This window comes from Scophthalmus maximus, chromosome 3 (genome assembly GCF_022379125.1).
Source record: "Scophthalmus maximus strain ysfricsl-2021 chromosome 3, ASM2237912v1, whole genome shotgun sequence".
NCBI classification, from domain to species: domain Eukaryota; kingdom Metazoa; phylum Chordata; class Actinopteri; order Pleuronectiformes; family Scophthalmidae; genus Scophthalmus; species Scophthalmus maximus.
In genome coordinates this window covers 7,596,354-7,617,257 of record NC_061517.1, presented here as the reverse complement: position 1 = coordinate 7,617,257, position 20,904 = coordinate 7,596,354, and the positions used below count along the sequence as shown (strand labels likewise).

The window sequence follows — 20,904 nt, the reverse complement described above, 5'->3', positions numbered from 1 at the left end:
CTTTGGTTTCACACAAGCGGTCGAATCAAAATGACTCTGTGGTAAAAATAGTTCACATCAACACATCATGATCTTACCCACAGACACATAAAACAGGCTGATTCAGATCTCATGTTGTATTCTTGTCCTCTCCCTCAGGTCTGGGTTACGCCTCCATGGTGATCGTGTTTTTCTGTAATACCTACTACATCATGGTGTTGGCCTGGGGCTTCTACTACCTGATCAAGTCCTTCAACTCCACCCTTCCCTGGTCCACCTGTGACAATGAATGGAACACACCTAACTGCATCGTGTCCTTCCGTCACCAGGACTGCAACAACGGCACCCTCGCGAACATCACCAACATCGGCAACATGACCTGTGCCGAGCTGGCAAACGCACGATCACCCATCATCGAGTTCTGGGAGTGAGTTCTGATTCTGGTTATGGTCAGTGGATCGTGTTTTGTCGGCACACTGTGTCATCATTTCTAGTGAGATTAATGTCGGGTCATTACCCCTTCCAAGGGTGTTTTATTTGGATTTCTGATTTCCACGACTTTGGTGAAAGCGTGCAGCGATGGCAAAGGAAGGACCCATTTAACGTAGATAAACGGGGTGGATCCAGTAAAAAATAGTTGTAACTTTCTTCAACATAGCAAGATAGGGCCTGAGCCTTGACGGAGGTATGCGCTCCCTGAGCGCCCTTCTAGTTCATCTTAGTGACCTCAGGTTAGGTTGTGTCAGTTAAACTGGACAGGTGGTTTTGGGTCGGACTGGTTTGACGTGTCCACATCAGTTTGGCACATTCAGGGTTGTTTGGGTTGTTGAAAATGTCTCAATTGTTTTCCTAATATTCTTGCGCAGTTGAGTTGAGCTGCAGCTAAAATTCATTTTTGGCTTTTCTGACTTCTTTTAACAACTGCTTCAAAGAATAATAATCAAACATATTAATGAGCCAGGTAGCTAACATAAGCTAAACAGTCTGTGCATCCTTAATTAAATGCTTATGCGCACTTACTGACTTTTGCAGTAGCTCACATAAGCTAATGTAATGGGATATGACCTCAGATCCTCCCAAATGCTTGGTTTCATTAAGAGACAGTTAAGTCACTGGGTGAAAACTGACACTGTGTGGACACTGAGATACGAGGCACCAATAGCTGCCGCTTCTTCACTGGTTTTATTTTCTTACACAATAGTTCAAATTTCACTTGGAATCTGTCAGACTGAACATGTGACCTTTGTGTTAAGGTTCAGTTGTTTTTAGTTTTGTTTTTATTGCTGTGGCTGTTACATTTATTATAGCAGCAGCTATAAAAAAAAGAAAGAAGTGTTTTCTGTCTGCCCCAAAGCACGTACATCAGTCCACGTGGCAGCAGTGAATCATCGCAGAGATTCACACGTGTCGATGTGAGTCTGACAGGTGGAAAAGCTGCTCTTTCTGCTCAGTATAAACCTGAATGTGTCTGATTGGATTTTAATGCTCTTTTCCTTCTGCTGCTGCCAAACTGTGACGTTACAGACGAAACTCCAGGGTCTGTTCCGAATGTGCAGCCCCCGATTGAGGTGACAGCTGCTGCAGCAAGTGACAGTTTCACCGCAGCCTCAGTCTGTGCTGCACACATGCTGTCGCTGCTGATCTCATGAACGCCACCGTACATGGACAAGATTTATTTCTCTGCAGTGGCAGTAAACACAACACATGGGCCCTATGCTGCAATCAGAACTCAACACCATGATCAACGATGATAGGCAAGCATTTATGATTACTGTACAAGACTGATGCGCCCAATAGTCTTTATCATAAGGATAAAGAAAGTGATCAAATTACATTATGAAAATCCAATGAGAGATTTAGTCAACAAAAAAACATAAAAACATTTTTTTAAACAACAATAAACTAATTCCCTTGTGAAAACACTTAAAAATCTGCTAGATCCAGATTTTTGAGGGGGATAAGCATCACATCGCGCACGTTTCTTTCATCAAGATCCATTAATTATTTCCCGGGAAATTGTGGATAAGACTCTGTCACCCATGTTGTGGAGCCTGTTGAGTTGATGGGCTTCAGAGGAGTGTAGGGATGGTGTAGATGTGTAGGGATGTAGTAGACTGGAAAGGTAGGGAGACTCGATGGCCAAGGGATCATAAGTACCCTGGGCCCCTAAAGTGACTCCAGAATTAACACTTGACCACAAACCCTGGCTCTGTCCACGATGTAAACGTCATCCTCTCTGTGCAGGAACAAGGTGCTGAACATCTCGTCGGGTCTGGGTGAACCTGGGCACTTTAACTGGGAGCTTATGCTGTGTCTGATGGCTGTCTGGGTTATGGTTTACTTCTGCGTGTGGAAGGGAGTCAAATCCACTGGGAAGGTACACACACACACACACACACACACGGAGACACTTTTGCTTACCGTTTCTGAACACTTACCATGCAGATTTTTTTTCAAATCTATTTTTGACAAGGTTCCGGGAAGCGATTGGTTTCTATTCACTTCTGTACTTGAAAATCAAGAGAGCACTTGAACACAATATGTATTGATGGATGTAGACGTGTCTTTTCTGTCCCTGTGGTCTTTTCCAAAACAAATACTCATACAAGCATTTACATGACACCAGAGAATCTATAACTGAAACTCTAAAACTGTGTTCTGACAGTCCACACATATTTATGATTTCAGCATCTATCAAAAATGGTTCTTTTGGTTTTGCTGAACAACTCAGGTCTAAACTTACTAAAGAGAAACGCTTGTGGAAGTAGAATTTGGAGGAGAGCCCCCACAATGCTGGTGTTTCATTAGGTCTGTCTCCCCAAAATGTTATTGATACCAGAATATGAACATGTAGAAATAGATGATTGTCTTGTCTTTTCAATCACTGTGTTCATTTTACAACTGGAACCTCAAAAACGTTGTCTTCTTACTATCAAATCAGTCTGTCGTCTATCCTGGAAAATAGTAAGTGTAGTTAAATTAGGGTCGGGTTATTTAAAAAAAAAAGTTTTTATTCTGTTCCTAATGTTATTACTGATTATTTTATTTCTGTTGTTATTCTGCTTAACACTGGCAATACAAAAATATTATACTTTTTAATAATGATAACGATAGATTACCCTGTGGGAGAATCCACACAATGTCAGTGTGTGTGTGTGTGTGTGTGTGTGTGTGTGTGTGTCCCCAACATCATTAATAGAAGAGCTCACATCATTGTTGCTAACTGTCAGTTTGAGAAATGATCCTACAGCTGCGTTCATCACAGTCACAGTTACATAATGCCGCTGAAGGTCATAGGTCACCTGACAGCTGATTGATCAGCTGTATCATGTCAGTAAGAAAGAAAAGTCAAACCAAATCAGAAAGTATTGTTATAAACACTGTCACAAAATTCTCCATTATGAGTAAAAGTCCTGCTCTGAAAACGTTACTTAAGTAAATTAATTAAAAAAACAACAATCTAACTTGTGACAGTTATATATTATTTTTTATTCATGCATTACTGTGTGAGCAGCATTTTGCTGTTGAAGCTTTTTTCAGCTTTTCATTTTCAAATATTTTATAATATAACAGCTTCTTCTTCGAGAAAAAATAAAACTGTGGGACTGTTCCTTTAAAACTACAACCTTCAAATGATCGTAAAGAGACGAGACTGTAGAGCAGTGATTCACTGTGTGTGTGTGTGTGTGTGTGTGTGTGTGTGCGCTCCATTGGCTCGTGGCGATGAGACTCGTACACACTGCTGTCACATGGCAGGCTCATTGTTACTATGACGACAGGTGGGGGTGGGGGGCTGTGAGGTGGCAGTGCGTGGTTGGCTGTGCTGCGGGAGGGCAGCTGGACTCTGCAGTGGGACGTGACTGAGGCACAGAGAGAAACACTCATGAACTGTGCTGCGTGTGCACACAACCCTGCAATGACAGAAAATACACACAGAAACACAGAAAAAACACCAGCAAACTAAGAAATCATCAGATTTACAACACAAACCCTGCAGATTATACACAACACAAAGAAATAGACTATTGAATAACAGACGATCGACAGCTTAGTGTTTCCACAGAAAAGTGATGAACCTATCTCAGAAGAGCTTGTTGTTCAAAGCTTTGTGAAGTTTGAAGTTGTTGGAGTTAATGCGTTAAACGTTTTACATTATGATTGTATGATTCAGATTATCATTACAGGTTAACCATGAGCGCATTATCAGCCTGTCAATTCAATCCTGCGACAATATATTCTGATGAGTCAACATCATCACAATCTTTTGTCTGTGTTATATTAAATTAAGAGTGAACTGTGTACAGAGAGTTCTCCGTGATAAGAACTACCTTTATATGATACTGGTTATCAGGTTCACACTGTTATATTGGTCCATTATTACGCCACAATTAGCTGAAAGTTCCCTGGTAATAAATAAGCGAACTACAGTGTATCTCAGTAGAGTTCATATCCCACCACGGCCCAACCGTCTCCAAGTGACAACAATAAATGCCAGCAGCGTTTCAAAAACGCCGGAGTAGTGTGGACGCCAGGCGTAACCGTAGCAACAATAATGAGTTTTAAAACTAATTTCCAGTTTATGTAGTGGATAGGGTTAGGGTTAGGGTTAGGGTTAGGGTTAGGTGGATGTAGCCTCAGTGTCTTGCGACCCACCAGGGGGTCCCTTACCCTAATTTGGGAACCACTGCAGCTCATCATTATGTACAGTAACGCGTGTATGTGTGTATGTGTGTGTGTGTGTCATTCTCACAACTCTCAGTATTAACAGAAACACTTCTCAGTTTTGACTGTCAGCAGGAGGCTGAAAACTGAGCGTTAGGTCAGAGCGGGGTGAGAGAGGCTGAGACAGAGAGACAGAGAGAGAGAGAGAGAGAGAGAGAGAGAGGGCGCTGCACATCCCAGTGAGCTCAAAAACTCCCAACTCCAGACCACTTTATTTCCATGTGCAGAAGCTCAAGTCATGAACTTTAATTAATGGCTATCGACTATTGACAGTTGATTAAATGAAGTAGCATCTAAATGAAAAAACTTCTAATGACAACACATATTTGTATCACAGCAGCTTCCCGTACGTACAAAGTGACAAACTGCTTGACAGGCCTCAAAGTTCCAATCTCTGTTCCAAGAAAGGATTTCATGATTTGGTTCTAATAACAAGTAAAACACAGCAAACATCATCTTCAGGATGCAAACAGTCTAGCACGACAAACTAATATCAGATAAAAAATTGAAAAAACTGAGATGAAATACTTTTATAAAACCGTGAAATAAATAATTTACTGTTCTGCTTAATGATTCGGTGATACAAAGATTTATTTTTTTTCTTTTAATTGTGAATAACCAAATGCAAATTTTAAATGGATGTCTAAATCTATCAATACATATAATCTAGTGTGTGTGGTTGTGTGTGTGTGTGTGTGTGTGTGTGTGTGTTCGTGTGTGTGTCAGAAAATCCAGCTGTGATTTGACTTAAACTTGACTCCACCTGGGACCAGATGCTCTCCATGGTGCTGAAACACCAACATTCCTGTGTGTGTGTGTGTGTGTGTGTGTGTGTGTGTGTGTGTGTATCACTCTCAGCAGGTTTAGTGTGTTTGCTCAGATCAGGTTCGTGTTTGTTTTTCCTGTCATCGTTCACGTTGGTTTTCTCAGAGTGAACTCAGGTTAAAGGAACATACCACACTTTTTTTTTCTCTCCGTACTCACTGACCGGGTCAAAGTAAGATGATCTGATCCTTCACGGGGATTGTTGGTCTGTTCACATCAGCTCTGCTGCTGTTATTTCACATGTTCAGTTTGAGTACGGTGAACTGCAGTTTAAAATTAAACCAAACAGAGGAAATATTCAGAAAAACAACCTGCATGGAAGGATTATTTTCTCAATTGATCGATTACTTGTTTATATAATGTGGAGGGATTGACCGATCAGTCTGTCCGTCTGTAATCATTTTGTTTCTGGAGCAAAGCTTCAAAATCATTTTGAATTTTTTTCAAGAAACATTTATGTAAATCAAGTAATGAATTGGAGCCTTTTGATGTTCATTTTTTTTTCTGTATTTCCATAACCACTGTTTGACTTTTCACTTTTCACCAATAATCAACAGAAAGGCACCACACAGCATCCGTTTACGGGGTATGAGGGGATTCACTTGTTTTTCTCATACACATACAGTCATACACCTCATGTTAGGTAACAGATTAGGTTAGGTAAAACGTTATATCCTCAGTCCAAACCTCAGAATTCATAAAAACAAAAAACCTACATTTGAGAAGAAAAAGCAGCAAATCCTCAGTTTGTGCTGCTGAAACTAATGAACTGTTATTTTGACTCAAACAACAATCACATGAGTCGACATGTCGACACGAGTCGACAATGACCCTCGTCCTGAGGGTCATTATCCATGTATTTATTCATTTATTGAATTCATTATTATTCATTATCATCTGAAACTGGATTAATTTGCAATCAGTACCACAAAAATATGAAAAAAAATTGTAAAAAAAATGATTGTTAAACAGACACTAAACTTGAGTGAGCAAACGAGAAAAAAGAGAAAATCAGTTTATTATTTCTGTATTAATCTTAATCTTACTCCTAATCTCTGTGACTGAACTGTGTCTATTGTGAATTGAGCAGAAAATGTATCTGACTCTTTTGATAAAATCCTTTTTTTTGGTGAAAATTGGAACAAGAAGATGATGTGAGGTTTAAAACAGCAGGTATTATTTTCTGACCAAAGAGTCGGATGAAGGGAACATTCATAAGATGTGTGTGTGTGTGTGTGTGTGTGTGTGTGTTTCAGATTGTGTACTTCACGGCGACCTTCCCCTACGTGGTTCTCATCATTCTGCTGGTCAGAGGTGTCACTCTTCCCGGAGCCTACACCGGCATCATGTACTACATCAAGCCTGATTGGTCCAAACTGCAGGAGGCCCAGGTGAGATGTTTCGAAATCCACTGAGGTGACGTCATTATATTAGTATTTGGGGTTTGCAGAAAGTCCAGTCGAGGAGGCCTGATATGCAGTTACAACGGGAGCCATTTATTTCCATACACTGCTCAAAGTACAACACAAAGATGAGTCAAAGTGCATATTGCTGTACATGACATTTGTATCCTCTGTCTCTGAAAACATGCTGACGGGTGCGTCACCTACTACGTTAGGTTGTTCAAAACAAGGATGACAAGAACGTCAACATACTACGTTAGCCTCAACAAGATATTGTTTACAACCAGGAGGCATCTGCTTCTACCTCACGTCCTTTAATGTCAGGCTCACTTTCACCATGTAACGCTGAGGCCGTGTCAGACGCAGGTTTACAAAAATGCAGTGGGACGCGTCGCGGTAAGTCTGAACTCGTCCTCTGGCTGCAGGTTGGGAGCTTTGGCTGCAGCAGAATTCAGATTTGTAGGGTCAAATTCTGTGATTGACGTCTCCACATTATGATGCAGAATTCACCGGCCAGTGCTGCATGTCGCATGTCACATTTTAAAAATAAAGTTTAAGGGGAAAAAAACACACTCTCAAACTAAAACAATGGAGGCGTGACCCCGTCTCAGACTGATGTCGTTCAGTCTGAAGTGGTTTCATCAGAGTCGAACAGGTTCAAGATGTCAGCCTAAAGCATAGAGAGATGTCGGACTCTGAGCTGAGCAGTGAACACATCACACCTCTGACCTCTGACCTCTGAACTCTGTGCAGGTGTGGATAGATGCTGGGACACAGATCTTCTTCTCCTATGCCATCGGGCTGGGAGCGCTGACCGCTCTGGGCAGCTACAACCGCTTCAACAACGACTGCTACAAGTACGACATGCGCGCACGCACACACACACACACACACGCACACACACTTTCTTTTTGTCAGTGTCAACAAAACTGAACCCAGCAAGAAAAAGATGAGAGTTTGAAAATGGCCTCAGTGAGAGACGTTGTTGACTCTGGTTGTTCCACGGAAAAAACAACTGAACACGTTGATGTTTGTTAAATGTGTGATTCAGTGACAACAAAGGTTTTTAACATGTATTATACTGAAGGATGAATGAATCGATCTCGTCTCATCTCGTCCTGCAGAGATGCCTTCGTCTTGGCTATGATCAACAGTGGAACCAGTTTCTTTGCTGGTTTCGTCGTGTTTTCTATTTTGGGCTTCATGGCTGCTGAGCAGGGAGTCGACATCTCACAGGTCGCTGAATCAGGTAAAACACACATACGCATGCACGCACAGAGGCTTTACTGTACATTAAGCTGAGTAATCGTCTACTGCTGCAGTGGTTCTCAAACTAGGGTTAGGGATCCCCTGGGGGGGTCTCAAGACACTGAGGCTACATCCACACTACCATGTTATAGTTTTAAAACTCATCATCGGTGCTACAGTTACACCTGGCGTCCACACAACTCCAGAGTTTTTCCAGCCCCTAAAACTGAGAACTTCTGTTTTAATCTGGACAAACAGAAACTGAGAAGTTTGTAAATGATGAGACAGATGTCCACGTTTTCCTCCTGCATTTACTTTTCACCATCGCTGTTCCACGTTTGTAGTGTTTTATATAATGAAGCAACCAACCAACCGCAGTGTAGATAATCTGCTTCCTGTTTATATCAACACATACATGACCAGTGTACAGTACGTGAAAGGTCACATGATAGGTGCTTAAGTGTGGGTGAAGAAATCATTTCCGCTTTTATATACAGTTATTGATCGTCTTCATATACAGTCACTGATTGTCTTTATTGATTGTCAGTCAGTGTGTCTGATGTTCTGATGCTTTCGTATGAAGGACAAAGGGCTGAATGAACCCAGATACCCATGTGTGTGTGTGTGTGTGTGTGTGTGTGTGTGTGTGTGTGTGTGTTCAACTGTATTTTTAGTAATAGCAGTGAAGCACATGACGGCACGTCACAAACACAGTTATATTTAGTGTCTCCACAGAAGGTAGCAGGCTGCAGCTGTCTGACCGATTCACATTCTCCCTTAAATCCACTTCTGTTTCTGCTCCATGAGCTTTGGCTCCAACTCCACAGGCCCAATAAGACTGAAGCTTTTTATTATTTGTCAAGATGGTGAATTATAACAACAGTCAGACTGTGACTGAAGCATGAAGGAGGAATAAGTCAGCCCAGATACTCCGACCGTTCATCAGAAACTAGAATGTCAAGGCCCAAAAGTTTGCTTATGAAACCACATTTAAATCCAATAAACCCAGATTTTTATTAGGATCTGCATCAAAATTATTCCCTGTGAAAACTTCTCACAATAAATGTTAACCTTTTTATTTTAATCTCGCTGTAAAAAGAACAAAAAACAAATCCAATTTACTCTGAATCCCATCTGACACGTTTACAATGGTTTAAAGTATTAGCATCACAGTGTGTGTGTGTGTGTGTGTGTGTGTGTGTATGTGTGTGTGTGCGTGCGTGTGCGTGTGTGTGTGTGTGCAAGTATTAACTGTGGGATTATTTAACCAGGGCCTTTCACCTCATGACATGTGACTCATCTTTATTTCATGAGGCTCAGCTCTGCGGTGAAATGCAAACACAAATACAAAAGTGAACACAAACCTGCTGAAATGTATGCAATGCACCTTTCATTTGTTGGACTCGGGAAAGAAGAGAGGAATATAAAACCTGCTGTCGATGACAGTTTTAAACCACAGTGAACGCCTGTGTGAGTTCGGTTTAAAGAAGGTGGAGCTGACCACAGCTGATTGGATGAGACAGATGTCAGTCAAGTCTTCAAAGGCTTAAAGGCCTAGTCTGTAAACTTTTAACCAGCAAGATTACAGGTATATGAACAGGCATAATGGAGGAGTTTGATCTATGGTAAACGCTAGAATGAAATTAAATGAAAATAAAAGGCCTGTTCAGTGGCTTTTGAATTGTTGATGATGTTCCAACACTGCAAATTGGTGGAGTCACAAGATGATTAAAGGAATAAGTTAAAATAAACGATTAAAAAAATATTTGTTACCAAATCCTTTTTGTGTTTTTTTTACTTTTGCCCTTTATAGCTTTTTTTGTTTGTATGATTATGCGGCAAAAAAACAACATCAATTCGAACAATTAGAGAATAAAAAATTTTTGGTTGAAGTGTTAAACCATTGTGAACTACAATTAGAAACATAAAACTTAGAAAAGGTGAATAAAATGACATTAAACAAAATCTAAAATAGACACTTTTAGTCAGAAAGGATGTGAGGTTCTTTGTCAGTGAAAGAGACTGTTTAGTACATAAAGGTTGAGCTCATCTTTCACTCGAGAGAGAAATGAAGGATATTGTCTTGTATATTAAACCTGTAATGTGTGTGCTGTGCTTCTACGTGTTTTTCAGGTCCAGGTCTGGCGTTCATCGCGTATCCGAAGGCCGTCAGTCTGATGCCGGTGGCTCCGCTCTGGGCGGCGCTCTTCTTCTTCATGTTGCTGCTACTGGGACTGGACAGTCAGGTGACCAACTGTCCTTCATGGTTTGATTTCATTCCCTTCGCTAAGAAGGTTTTATTTTTTCCCCCTGCTGATTTCCATGAAACTTGGTGGACGGATGGGACATGGGCCAAGAAAAGCGCCCGTTATATTTTGGCTTGGATCCAGGATTCTTTTCATCTTTCTTTAACATTGTGATTGTGTGACTTTCTCTCTGTGTTCTTCACTGTCAGTCTGCCTCTTGTGCTCCTGTAACATGTGCATTTCCCACAGGGGTTGAATAAAGTCTTAGGCATCTTATCTATCTACACGTGAATCTGGCTTCAGTGTGTGTTGTGAATATAGACTCAGTGTTTGTCTCTCTGTCTCTCTCCAGTTCGTTGGGGTGGAGGGTTTCGTTACTGGAATTCTGGATCTGTTTCCTGGAAGATACTACCATCAATATAAAAGGGAGATCGCTGTGGCAATATGCTGTTTACTGTGCTTCATTATTGATCTTTCCATGGTAACGCAGGTAAGTTGCAGACTGCATGTATTCTGGTTGATAGAAAACATTGTGCTGAACTAAAAAATAAGACCCTCAAATTTCAGATGATGAATTAATTTAATTTTGTGTTAAACTAACAACTGTTTTTAAGGAAATCAGACACTTTATCTCCTCATATCTCCCTGCAGGGAGGGATGTATGTCTTCCAGTTGTTTGACTATTATTCGGCCAGTGGAATGACTCTGTTGTGGCAAGCATTCTGGGAATGCATAGTAGTTGCCTGGGTCTACGGTATGCTGCACACACACGCACACACACGCACGCACGCACGCACGCACGCACGCACGCACGCACGCACACACACACACACACACACACACACCCACCCACACACACACACACACACACACACACACACACACAGACAGTGTAGTGTTTCTCAGCCTTTGTCAACAAAGTATGTGATCTCAAAATAAGTGTATGAATAATTATGTAACAAAATGTCATAGTGAAGGTCACAGTTCAGTCCGTTATAGCATATTTCTTCTAGCGCTTAACGTTGGGTCATAGTTTATTTTTCTCTTAGTAAATACATAATTCTGTACTCTGCCAAAGTATACTACATCATTGGAAAGTATGTCATATTACAACTCTTAATGGTATAAGAAGATGTAATACAGAAAACTTTGCTTAGTACATAATGCAATTGAAAAATGTGTCAGAAGGTATGTAGTAAATTTAATTTATAGAGCACTAGTATAGTAACTCATAACAATCTCATAGTATTACACATCATAAATATATCGTAGTAGAGTAGAATAAGTCATAAAAAATGTGATGGTACAATATGTTATGGAAAATGTCATAATATAGTTGGTCATAAGAAACATGTCATAAAAATGCCATAGTAAAGTAATGTAAACAACAATGTCATAGGGTAGTAAAGCATAAGAAATGTCATAAAATATCCACAAATGACAGACAATAAAGATTGAATTGTGGTGTATTAATATTGCTGCTGCCTTTACATGTATATTTCTTGATGATCACTGATGATAAAACTCTTTTAGGTGCTGACCGCTTCATGGATGATGTAGCTCGTATGATTGGCTACCGGCCTTTCCCCTGGATGAAGTGGTGCTGGTCCTTTATAACTCCATGTGTCTGCTTGGTAAGACAACACGTTCTTTACAGAGGATATAAAAACCACCGCCACACCTCAGTTTTCGTATCTTCTCTAGTATATCTCACACATACAATGACATTATAAACAGACATTGGATACACATCCATTTAGAATCTTGTCATGATTAATGAAGAGACAACTTTTGCCACAGTCTCTCAGTTTAAATCACGATGATACAATATCAGCTTGCACATATTTTCTGCATTGTTGGAAACAAACTCTGACACTGATATGTCTGTGAAAGGCTCATACCCAATTTTATCTGCCAACTGATATATCAGTATCGGGACCCAGTGGTAAGAGGTTTCAGGGATTGTAACATCAAGTCCTAGTTAATGAATCAGTCAGACTGTAATAGTAAGTTTTAGATTCATACGGACAGTTATAGACACAATATTAGTATGTATTTACAATACTAACATCCATCATGGCGTCCCTCTGTTGTCTCCTGTGCAGGGCATTTTCATGTTCCACCTGTTCAACTACAAACCGCTGACCTACAACAACATGTACGTGTACCCGTGGTGGGGCGAGGTGATTGGCTGGTGTATGGCTCTGTCCTCCATGCTCTGCATCCCCGTCAGCGTCCTCTACAAGCTCTTCAGAGCCAAGGGAACCTTCAAAGAGGTCAGTTCCTCCTCAGTTGAGGAACCGGTTACTGAGAAGTAGGATGTCCTGAGTTCACATCCTGCTCCTCACAGGGTTTTAAAACATCTCCAGATAAACTAGAATCAATTCTCATGTAGATCAGTTACGGGTCAGTTTTCTGAACCTTGCGGAAAACGGATTCAACAGTTGAACCGAGGTGACATCCAAAAACAAATCTTGATTTGTTTGGGAGGCAATGAAACTTGAGATTTGAATTTACAGTGGAAAAATACAGCTGGGAAATTTTGTGAACCTGCAACTCTGCCCAAAGAGAAACTCTAACACAGCTTTCACACGCCCACATCGGAGGCTTTAATGGAAACGCTGCTCATTCACTTTGAATGTGATGATGTCACGTGTTGATGTACAGTAATGACATCAAATGCAGGAAGCAGGCGTTTCCGTTGAAGCCTCCAACAAGTACATGTGAGAGCTACATTATGATAAAAGAGTAACCAAACCCAATCAAATGTTGGCTATGTGCTTTTTGGTCAGGTACAGACCGTCTGTTGGGCTCTAATGTTAACGTGCAGATGTTTCACAGTAAAACATTAGTGACGTATTCACGTATTCACACTCCTGAAGTTAAATCGTCTACAACATCAGAAACCTGATGTAGTAAATTATTAGTCTCGTCACTGATGTTTCCTGCTGTGTGTTGTAGCGCTGGGCTCACCTGACCACTCCGGTGTGGGGGGGCCATCACCTGGAGTACATGGCCCCAGACATCAAGTCCCTGACGTTGATGTCACCTGGCACAGACGACAACAAGGTCATAATCTTTGAGAGCGTCATGTAGGCTGGGCTCCACCGATCACAGAGCTCCATCTCCCTCCATCTCACCTACGACAAGACAGCGACACCTCAACACCTCAACACCTCAACCTTCGGATCGTCCTTCACCCCGGGATCAGCCCTCAGAGTGATCAATCAGTGCGTCTCCTTGGAATAACCGATTGACACGTCTCATTGATTGATTGTCCCCTTCAAACGCAGACCAAAGCCACAAAGATTCTTCAGCCTGTAGACGAATGAAGAAATGAGGGAGGGAGAATTTTTATGATTACACCAATGAAAAGCTTCCTTCTTCCACATTACACCAAAATGTGTGGACAAACCAGCAGATCTCTGAGTTTTTACAATTTAAAGAGCTTCCTCTGGTTCTCAATGAAGAAAACATCTTTCTCCTCGATCCAAAGTCAAAAGCTGGAGAATCTGAAGAATAACGACGAAAGGTTTTCTTCCTGACGGAGTCAGAAAGCTGCTAAACGTCCCCTGCAGGGTCCGAGGTTGGGCTACAGCCAATTTGGATTAAGGGTATCAATAAGATCCTGTCTTGGTGTGGGTGGGTTAGACGTGCAAACACACACAAACACACACAAACACACGCAGACACATTGAGTGTGTCATGTTTTCATAATCAAACTGACATATTAGACGTTGACATGGAGGTGCTGCTTGGTGCTCGTCTTTTTTTAGCTGCAGTTTTGCAACAACTGAGCTCAGAGTCTGAATGCATAGTTAAAATTTCTGACACGTTCAATCGCTGCGTGTGTGTGTGTGTGTGTGTGTGTGTGTGTGTGTGAGGCCATTTGTTCAGACAGAGTTATAGACAAATAGACTGACTGACTCCCAGAAAATTAACAAGAGGTAATTTGCCTTGTAACAGGAACTAAAAATGACTGAGAACGCTGTGGTATTCAGTCATGTAATCAGATGGAGAAAGGTTAAACAAAGGAGATGGGTAATGTTCCTGTAATAAGTACTTTTCAAAAGCAAAAATAATGGTTTGTTTTCATGTCTGATTGTTTCATGATCTTGTGAAATCCACTTTCAAAGAGCTGCTGCTTGGCAGCAGGCAAAATCATTTTTTAATTCCTGTTACAGGGCGACCAGCGGTCCATGAACTAGCCATGCTGCCAGGAAACTGAACTGAGCTCAGTGAACATGAACACATCGTCCGACTTTAACCTTGAATCAAACGTCTTTACGCCCCTTTGTTAGCACTTTATTCATTATGTGGCTCTTTGACCGTTGACCTCCGACCTGCTTTTGACAGCTGCACCGAGATCTGATTCACTCAGGCAACAAGAGATGTGAATTCAGAGGGAAGGTTCCAGTGAGGATTCAGACCCCGTTTCTGAGGAGAAGCCAGATCCAGCACACAAGCGTACGGTTTGCTCTGTAAAAAAAAAAAATCTGACCTCAAGGTCCAACTTACTTGATGTTTCTGAAGTATTCCAGAAAAACTCGTGGATTTCCTTTGTCTCACACTTCAAGCTTGAACTCTGAACGTCCCGGTTGTGTTTTTTCTCTGGAGGATTAATCAATCGCTAGATTCATCTTTAATAAAAAAATAATCGTCAGTTGTAGCAGAGGCTGAGAAACTGCCAGGGGAGCAGCGTGTATCGCACGTACAAAACTTTCCATCAGAGACTGAAATCTCACTGGATCTGACCTTTAACCCCTCCATGTTCTGGATCTGACCTCTCTTGGCTGCCTGTGTGAGAATCAGGTCAGGGGTGCCTCTTCCCTCGGCGTCGACTGAAGTGCCAAACGGAATGATACTCGCCCTGCGTGGGCCGATCCCAGACCAGGGCTCAAGGTGCCAATCATCGACCCGTTCACTTGTCTCTGCCTCGTCTCAACAGTCTCATTAACGCTGAGCTCCTCCCACCCGACATCATGCTCTCCTGAACAGCTCTGACAGTTTTCGTCGTTTTTATTGTCGCCGCAAACACTGACACCGAGATTTGAACTGATTAACTGTCTGAAACACGGACCTGAAGGTAGATTTAGTGCCACACGATCCTTTTTATTCTACGCAGCTCATTCAAAATCACACCAAAATGACAAAGTGATGCAGAAGCAACATTTGGTTTAGTTTTTCACTAACGCTGTCAGACGATGTACTCGGGCTGCAGCCTTTAACTTGAACATCACTCCGTAGAGACTCAACAGTCTCCTTATGAAACCACTTTTAAATCCACCAGATTTTTATTTGGATCTGCACCAAATCTGACACTCGTCAGTTCCCTAGAAAAGCTTACAACCTGCGTAAACTCCCTACTGTAACATGCTGGTGGCCTCACAACACGATTCATTTTAGCAGTTCACCTTTAGGGATTAACGTAATTACCTGCAGTCCGGAGAGCTGGTGGCGAGATGAGAGCCGGAGGACTCAGCGTGATGCCAAGCGTTGCCTTACGTCGTTGTCTTAACTCTAGAGCCCGTACGGTTGACGATCCAAACCTGGAGCCCCACAGGACGTCCTGTGAACGGCTCCGGTTCAAATCCAATCAATCAGCAGTCTGCTGGGGGCGTGTCTACAACTCTGTCTCCTAGCAACCACTCACCCTTTATCCGTCACAGGAAACATAATGATGGAATGTAAGATAAAGGAAAGCTACATACATTTGCACATTGTTGTAAAATAATGTTGCTAGCACTTTTAAAAAGAATCGTGTTAGAAATCGTGTTTTGTTTTACATTTTGTAAAATGAATCAGAGATTTATTTTGTGGAGGCTTTTATTTTGCTGATACATGCACTCGGACAAATATATATATATTGAATATCTTTGTGTGTTCTATATTTGATGCAGTTTGTAAATGTGATGAAGGTGACGATGATTTTCTGGCTGATTGTTCACGTTTAGCCGACGAACACGAGCAACAAGCGACCGCAACCAACTCAACTCCAGCTTCGGGCTACTTAACTTCTCATTTAGACTTTTAAAGTAATAATTCTTCTCTGCTTTACTTTTTTTGCAAATGTTTTGTCAGTCGCTTGCCGGAGGGGGATGTGGGAGGCGTTTCTGGAAACGTTTCCCGCCTCGTCCCGTTTCGTGTTGCAGATTCAAAGGTTCTTAAACATCAAATTTTATGCGGTCATAAAAAATACAAAAATTGACAGACGAAAAGAAAACCTGTAAGTTAAACGTGTCACATTTGTGTTCATTATGACGTCATACGTTGGTGCAGCGAGGCTTTTAAGCGGTGTTCAACCGGCTGACGTGAACAAGCAGCGAGGGGCGGGGCTTTTATTATGGCGGGTTTGCTGCGATGCAGTGATGTTAAGGCTGTCGAGGCTTTGTGTGGCTCTGAACACACTACGAAAGGGATTTTTTTTTCCTGTACTTTTTTTGATTTTGAATTCTCAAAGTGCTTAAGTGTTTGAAGAATTTAAAGCCTTAGATGATTTTTAGTTTTTTTTCTGTTTTATTTGACTGATTATCATTGTTTTCCCCTCAAACGCCCCACAGCTCGATTCTTACATTATTATTGTCTCCACAGATTTGATTAAATCAATCTGAACGTATTTTGCATAACAATAGACGAAAAGTATACGTTTAAAAGACGGTCAAAGTTTGAAGGTTTTAAATGAACTTCAGACTCTGACAGCTGCTGATGAACCAAGGTGAACTCCATACCCCAGCAGTCAGTGGGAGCTTCCAGACACAGACACTGAAGAACACCTTGATGATGCCCTATAAGCTCAGTCACTGTCTCATCCCAGAAATGATGAAAAGAAAATCTTTTTAATTTCGACCACAATAACGAAAAAGATGAAACGCATCACAAAGTGATTCTGGTTTTGTGCATTTCAGAGCCGATCGATGCTGCCATTAATTAATGTGTGGGGGAAAAAAATCTAATTATTGATGAGAATCTGATTAGTAGCAGCTTTACATCAAACTCAAAATCAAAAAAGCAGATTCAAAGAGACACTGAGATGGAGATTATATTCTACAAGACGGATGATAAAATGAATGAGATTAAAGGTTAAATGTTGTTGTCGAGTCAGAGTTATGCGATTCAAGTGCCACTAATGTCACTAATGAAACTAACCTGAGGCAGTATTTTATAGAAACAATCTCATTTTAAAAGTGGACTCGTTTATTTTTAAAGCAATGTTGTAAATTAACTTTTTCTTTTTTTTTTCATTGTTCTTGTCTGGTCTCTGGACGGGAGCCTGGGTGGGTCAGAGCGTGGAAAAGACTCAAATCTGCAGCCATTTATCAAACGAAAATGTATGTTACCAAAATCTGATGTTGTTTCATGTCATTTTGTCTTTGTGCTTTTCTGCCAAAAAAACACAAAAAAACTAAAAAATGTTGTGACAGTATCTCCGATCGAAAACTGTAGAAGGCAGCTGAGGTCGGGAAAATCAAAGAGTATTATGTTCAATCTGCTGGGGTTTAAATCTACTCACACAAACACACACACACACACACACACACACACACACACTCAGAGACAGACTGATCAGGTTTATAATAAAAAATTACAATAAAGAAAAACACATTTATTGTGTTTGAAGAAATTAAAGCAACACTTATTTTTATGGCTCATATGTAAAACAACTGCAATGAGCAGAATGATTATGTCATATTTAACATGTTCGACAAAAATATCTTAATAAAGATATGATATGTCAGATGTATTTCAAGTCTGTAAGGTAAAATAAGATTATTGATGCAACCTTGAAACAAACAACAGAATCCAATCCCCCATTTTGTTCTTAAAAGTTCTTGGTTTTTAATTATTTGATTATAAAACTTATTGTTGTGTTATGATTATTTTTTTTCTTGAAACATGAAAGATTTATGCTGTTATCAGTCTGTCTCTAACACTGACCAGCAGACAATTCACACAGTGATGTCAGAGTTATGTCATGTGACCTATGGGATGCTGTAAACCATGGATGTAGTATGAGAACTGGATACTGAACTAAAGAATGGGACATTTAAAAAAAAACTTGCTCCAAGTTTTACAGACGGCTGTTTTAAAGTGGCCATGTGTGGGGAAATTGTTTTAGTTGCAGTACCACACATGGCCACTGGGACGAACATCTCAGGATAGAGTGTGGGAGGATGGGGACGTATCCAGCTCATAATACTTTCATGGTGTGAACAGAATAAACTATGCAAAGAGTGGAGCCTCAGAGCTGAGGTGTGCTGTGGTTTGGACGGACATTCAGACAGAAACGACTCAATGAACAATTTGATGAATATGTTCCGACGGTAAAAAAGTTTCTCCTTCCAGTCTGATAGAAGACTTTCAATCAGTATTCAGGGACACAATATTTACAGAAAATGTTAATCGGATAGTTGAATGAATAAGATGAAAAAATAGAGTGAATGATAATTAACATTTATGACCTCAGTGTTTCAAAAATCCTGCCCATGCTTCAGACAGAAGCAGCACGAAGCCAAATGTTTCACAGTGCAAAAAAAGTGGGTGAATCTGAAAAGACCAAACCGAGTCATATGAATCTGTCTGTTCTGATCGTCCACTGCAGGTTTTGATTATCAATATTGTCGAACAAATGTCAGCTGGTTTCCCTTCAGCGGAGAGCGCCAGTCCCCACCCGTGACCACAGTGGATTGACTCTCAGCAGAGCTTGTCGAGTTTGGGAAATTTTATTGTATATTTTCATCACTTTTTTTTGTGAAAAAATATTGTCAATGATTTCAAAGCCAAAACATTGCCAACATGTTTTCAACATCCACATAAAGAAAAAAGTCAAATATAGCATCTTAAAGGGAACGTAGAAAAAGAAGTCACTAATGCTCCAGAAAAACAACCCAAATCTTTGCTCCTTAAGATGAAAAAACTTCCTTACCTTTTAAAATTGACATATTATGCAAAAATCATATTAAACATATGTTGTGTGGGCTGGCAACAGGTTCAGATTTCTCTCCAACTGTGATGTCACAGAAGGGCTCTTTTGGGGTAATCCCACCTGCAATCTGAGAATCTCCAAGGGCCTTGACATTTCCTACACATTTTGAAAGTGGTTGACCAATCACAACAGACTGGGCCAGCTGGCCAGTCAGAGAAGACTGTAGTTTATTGGGAGGAGGAGGGGCTAAAGTAAAATCCAGGCGTTAAAGACAGAGGGTGAAAAGAGGAGCTGCAGGAATGGGCAGTATGAGAACACTGATGCCTTTTCTGAACATTAGAGCATGTAAACCATTTGAAGTGGTAACCCAAATTAAAAGTATAAACCTGAATATGAGCATAATATGTCACCTTTAAGAATTTTGGAAAGCTGATTTTGTAGCAGTGGAACCAGCAGGGGGCGCTCTCCTCTGGTGGGAATTCCCATCGTATTTGCGCTGGAGACCAAGTCCCCTCAGGACTCAACGCACAGAGCTGTACGATGAGAAAGAAAACGTCACAAAGACTTAAGACCATGTGTGAACTGAATGAAGTCAGAATATCTGAACTGAAATAAGTGGATGAAAAATTTTGACCTGATAAAACAAAAACTGAGTTAAAATTGACTCGAGTGATGTTGAAATGTTGAACATCAAAAGTGAACGTGATCCTTGCGAAACGTTGTCACATAAGTCTGAGTCTGGAGAGAAAAATCTTAGAAAAGTGAATATGTAAGACGAAAGGAAATTATTACAAATGTTCTCTGTAGAGAGTTTGTATTTTTAAAATTAAAATGTTTTCATCTATTTATTTCCTGTTGACCTTTTATCTTCTCTCATTTTGGTGCCAAAACTAAAACTATATTTTTGTGAACGTAATCTTTCGGTCGTTCTGGTTTGCAAACGATAGCTGAAGCCCTGTCTGTGTGTTCTGCCCACACTGAGCTACTGGGTGGCCTCATTCAGCCCAGCGTCGGCCATTTTGTTGTACCGTGTCCGTGACTTCCTGTAAACCGCTGTCTTCCACTCATTACTGTAGATTAGAAAGTCGATAAGGTGACAACTAGCGTGTTTAACTAATATGTGTTAACGACGGTGGCGATGCTCTGGGCTCGACGTTAACCAGTCACCAGCCAAAAACTGTTGACGATGAAAGAGTTAACTTTGAGCCCCGGTGATATCATGCTGCATTGACATCTGACCCCTGTGAGGGTCTCCATGCTGTAATCCACTGTGATCTTTGTGCTCATCCATTGACTAAACCAATAGCAATAAAAACCAGCGTCCTGACAACAGCTGATATATCTCCGTGGTTACTGGGTTGTGGTTACATGGGAGGAATGGGCAGCTGTCCAAAATGTTAATGAGTCTCTACAATGGTTCACTCTATGAATCAGAACTCCTGACTCCTTAGAAACAGTAACTGACTGCCGGAGCAGTGATTCATGAGATTGCCGCCTACTGTCTGTTTAAATAAGTAAATGAAAAAAAAAACAAAAGGAGCCAGAAGTAATATAAACA

At 40.9% G+C, this 20,904-nt stretch overlaps 1 protein-coding gene across 1 annotated transcript in view; it reads left to right on the top strand.

Annotated features, from left to right (window-relative positions):
• The window catches only part of slc6a8 (solute carrier family 6 member 8), a 32,533-nt gene extending 11,855 nt beyond the window's left edge, over window positions 1-20,678 (top strand). Inside the window, exons 3-13 of the mRNA XM_035645278.2 lie at window positions 139-406; window positions 2,224-2,356; window positions 6,783-6,917; window positions 7,683-7,786; window positions 8,054-8,178; window positions 10,311-10,423; window positions 10,776-10,913; window positions 11,075-11,177; window positions 11,957-12,057; window positions 12,529-12,699; window positions 13,385-20,678. Of these exons, the coding sequence (XP_035501171.1) occupies window positions 139-406; window positions 2,224-2,356; window positions 6,783-6,917; window positions 7,683-7,786; window positions 8,054-8,178; window positions 10,311-10,423; window positions 10,776-10,913; window positions 11,075-11,177; window positions 11,957-12,057; window positions 12,529-12,699; window positions 13,385-13,519 (1,526 nt within the window). The 3' untranslated portion in view covers window positions 13,520-20,678. The remainder of the gene's footprint in view (window positions 1-138; window positions 407-2,223; window positions 2,357-6,782; window positions 6,918-7,682; window positions 7,787-8,053; window positions 8,179-10,310; window positions 10,424-10,775; window positions 10,914-11,074; window positions 11,178-11,956; window positions 12,058-12,528; window positions 12,700-13,384) is intronic.
• Window positions 20,679-20,904: the final 226 nt, after the last annotated feature.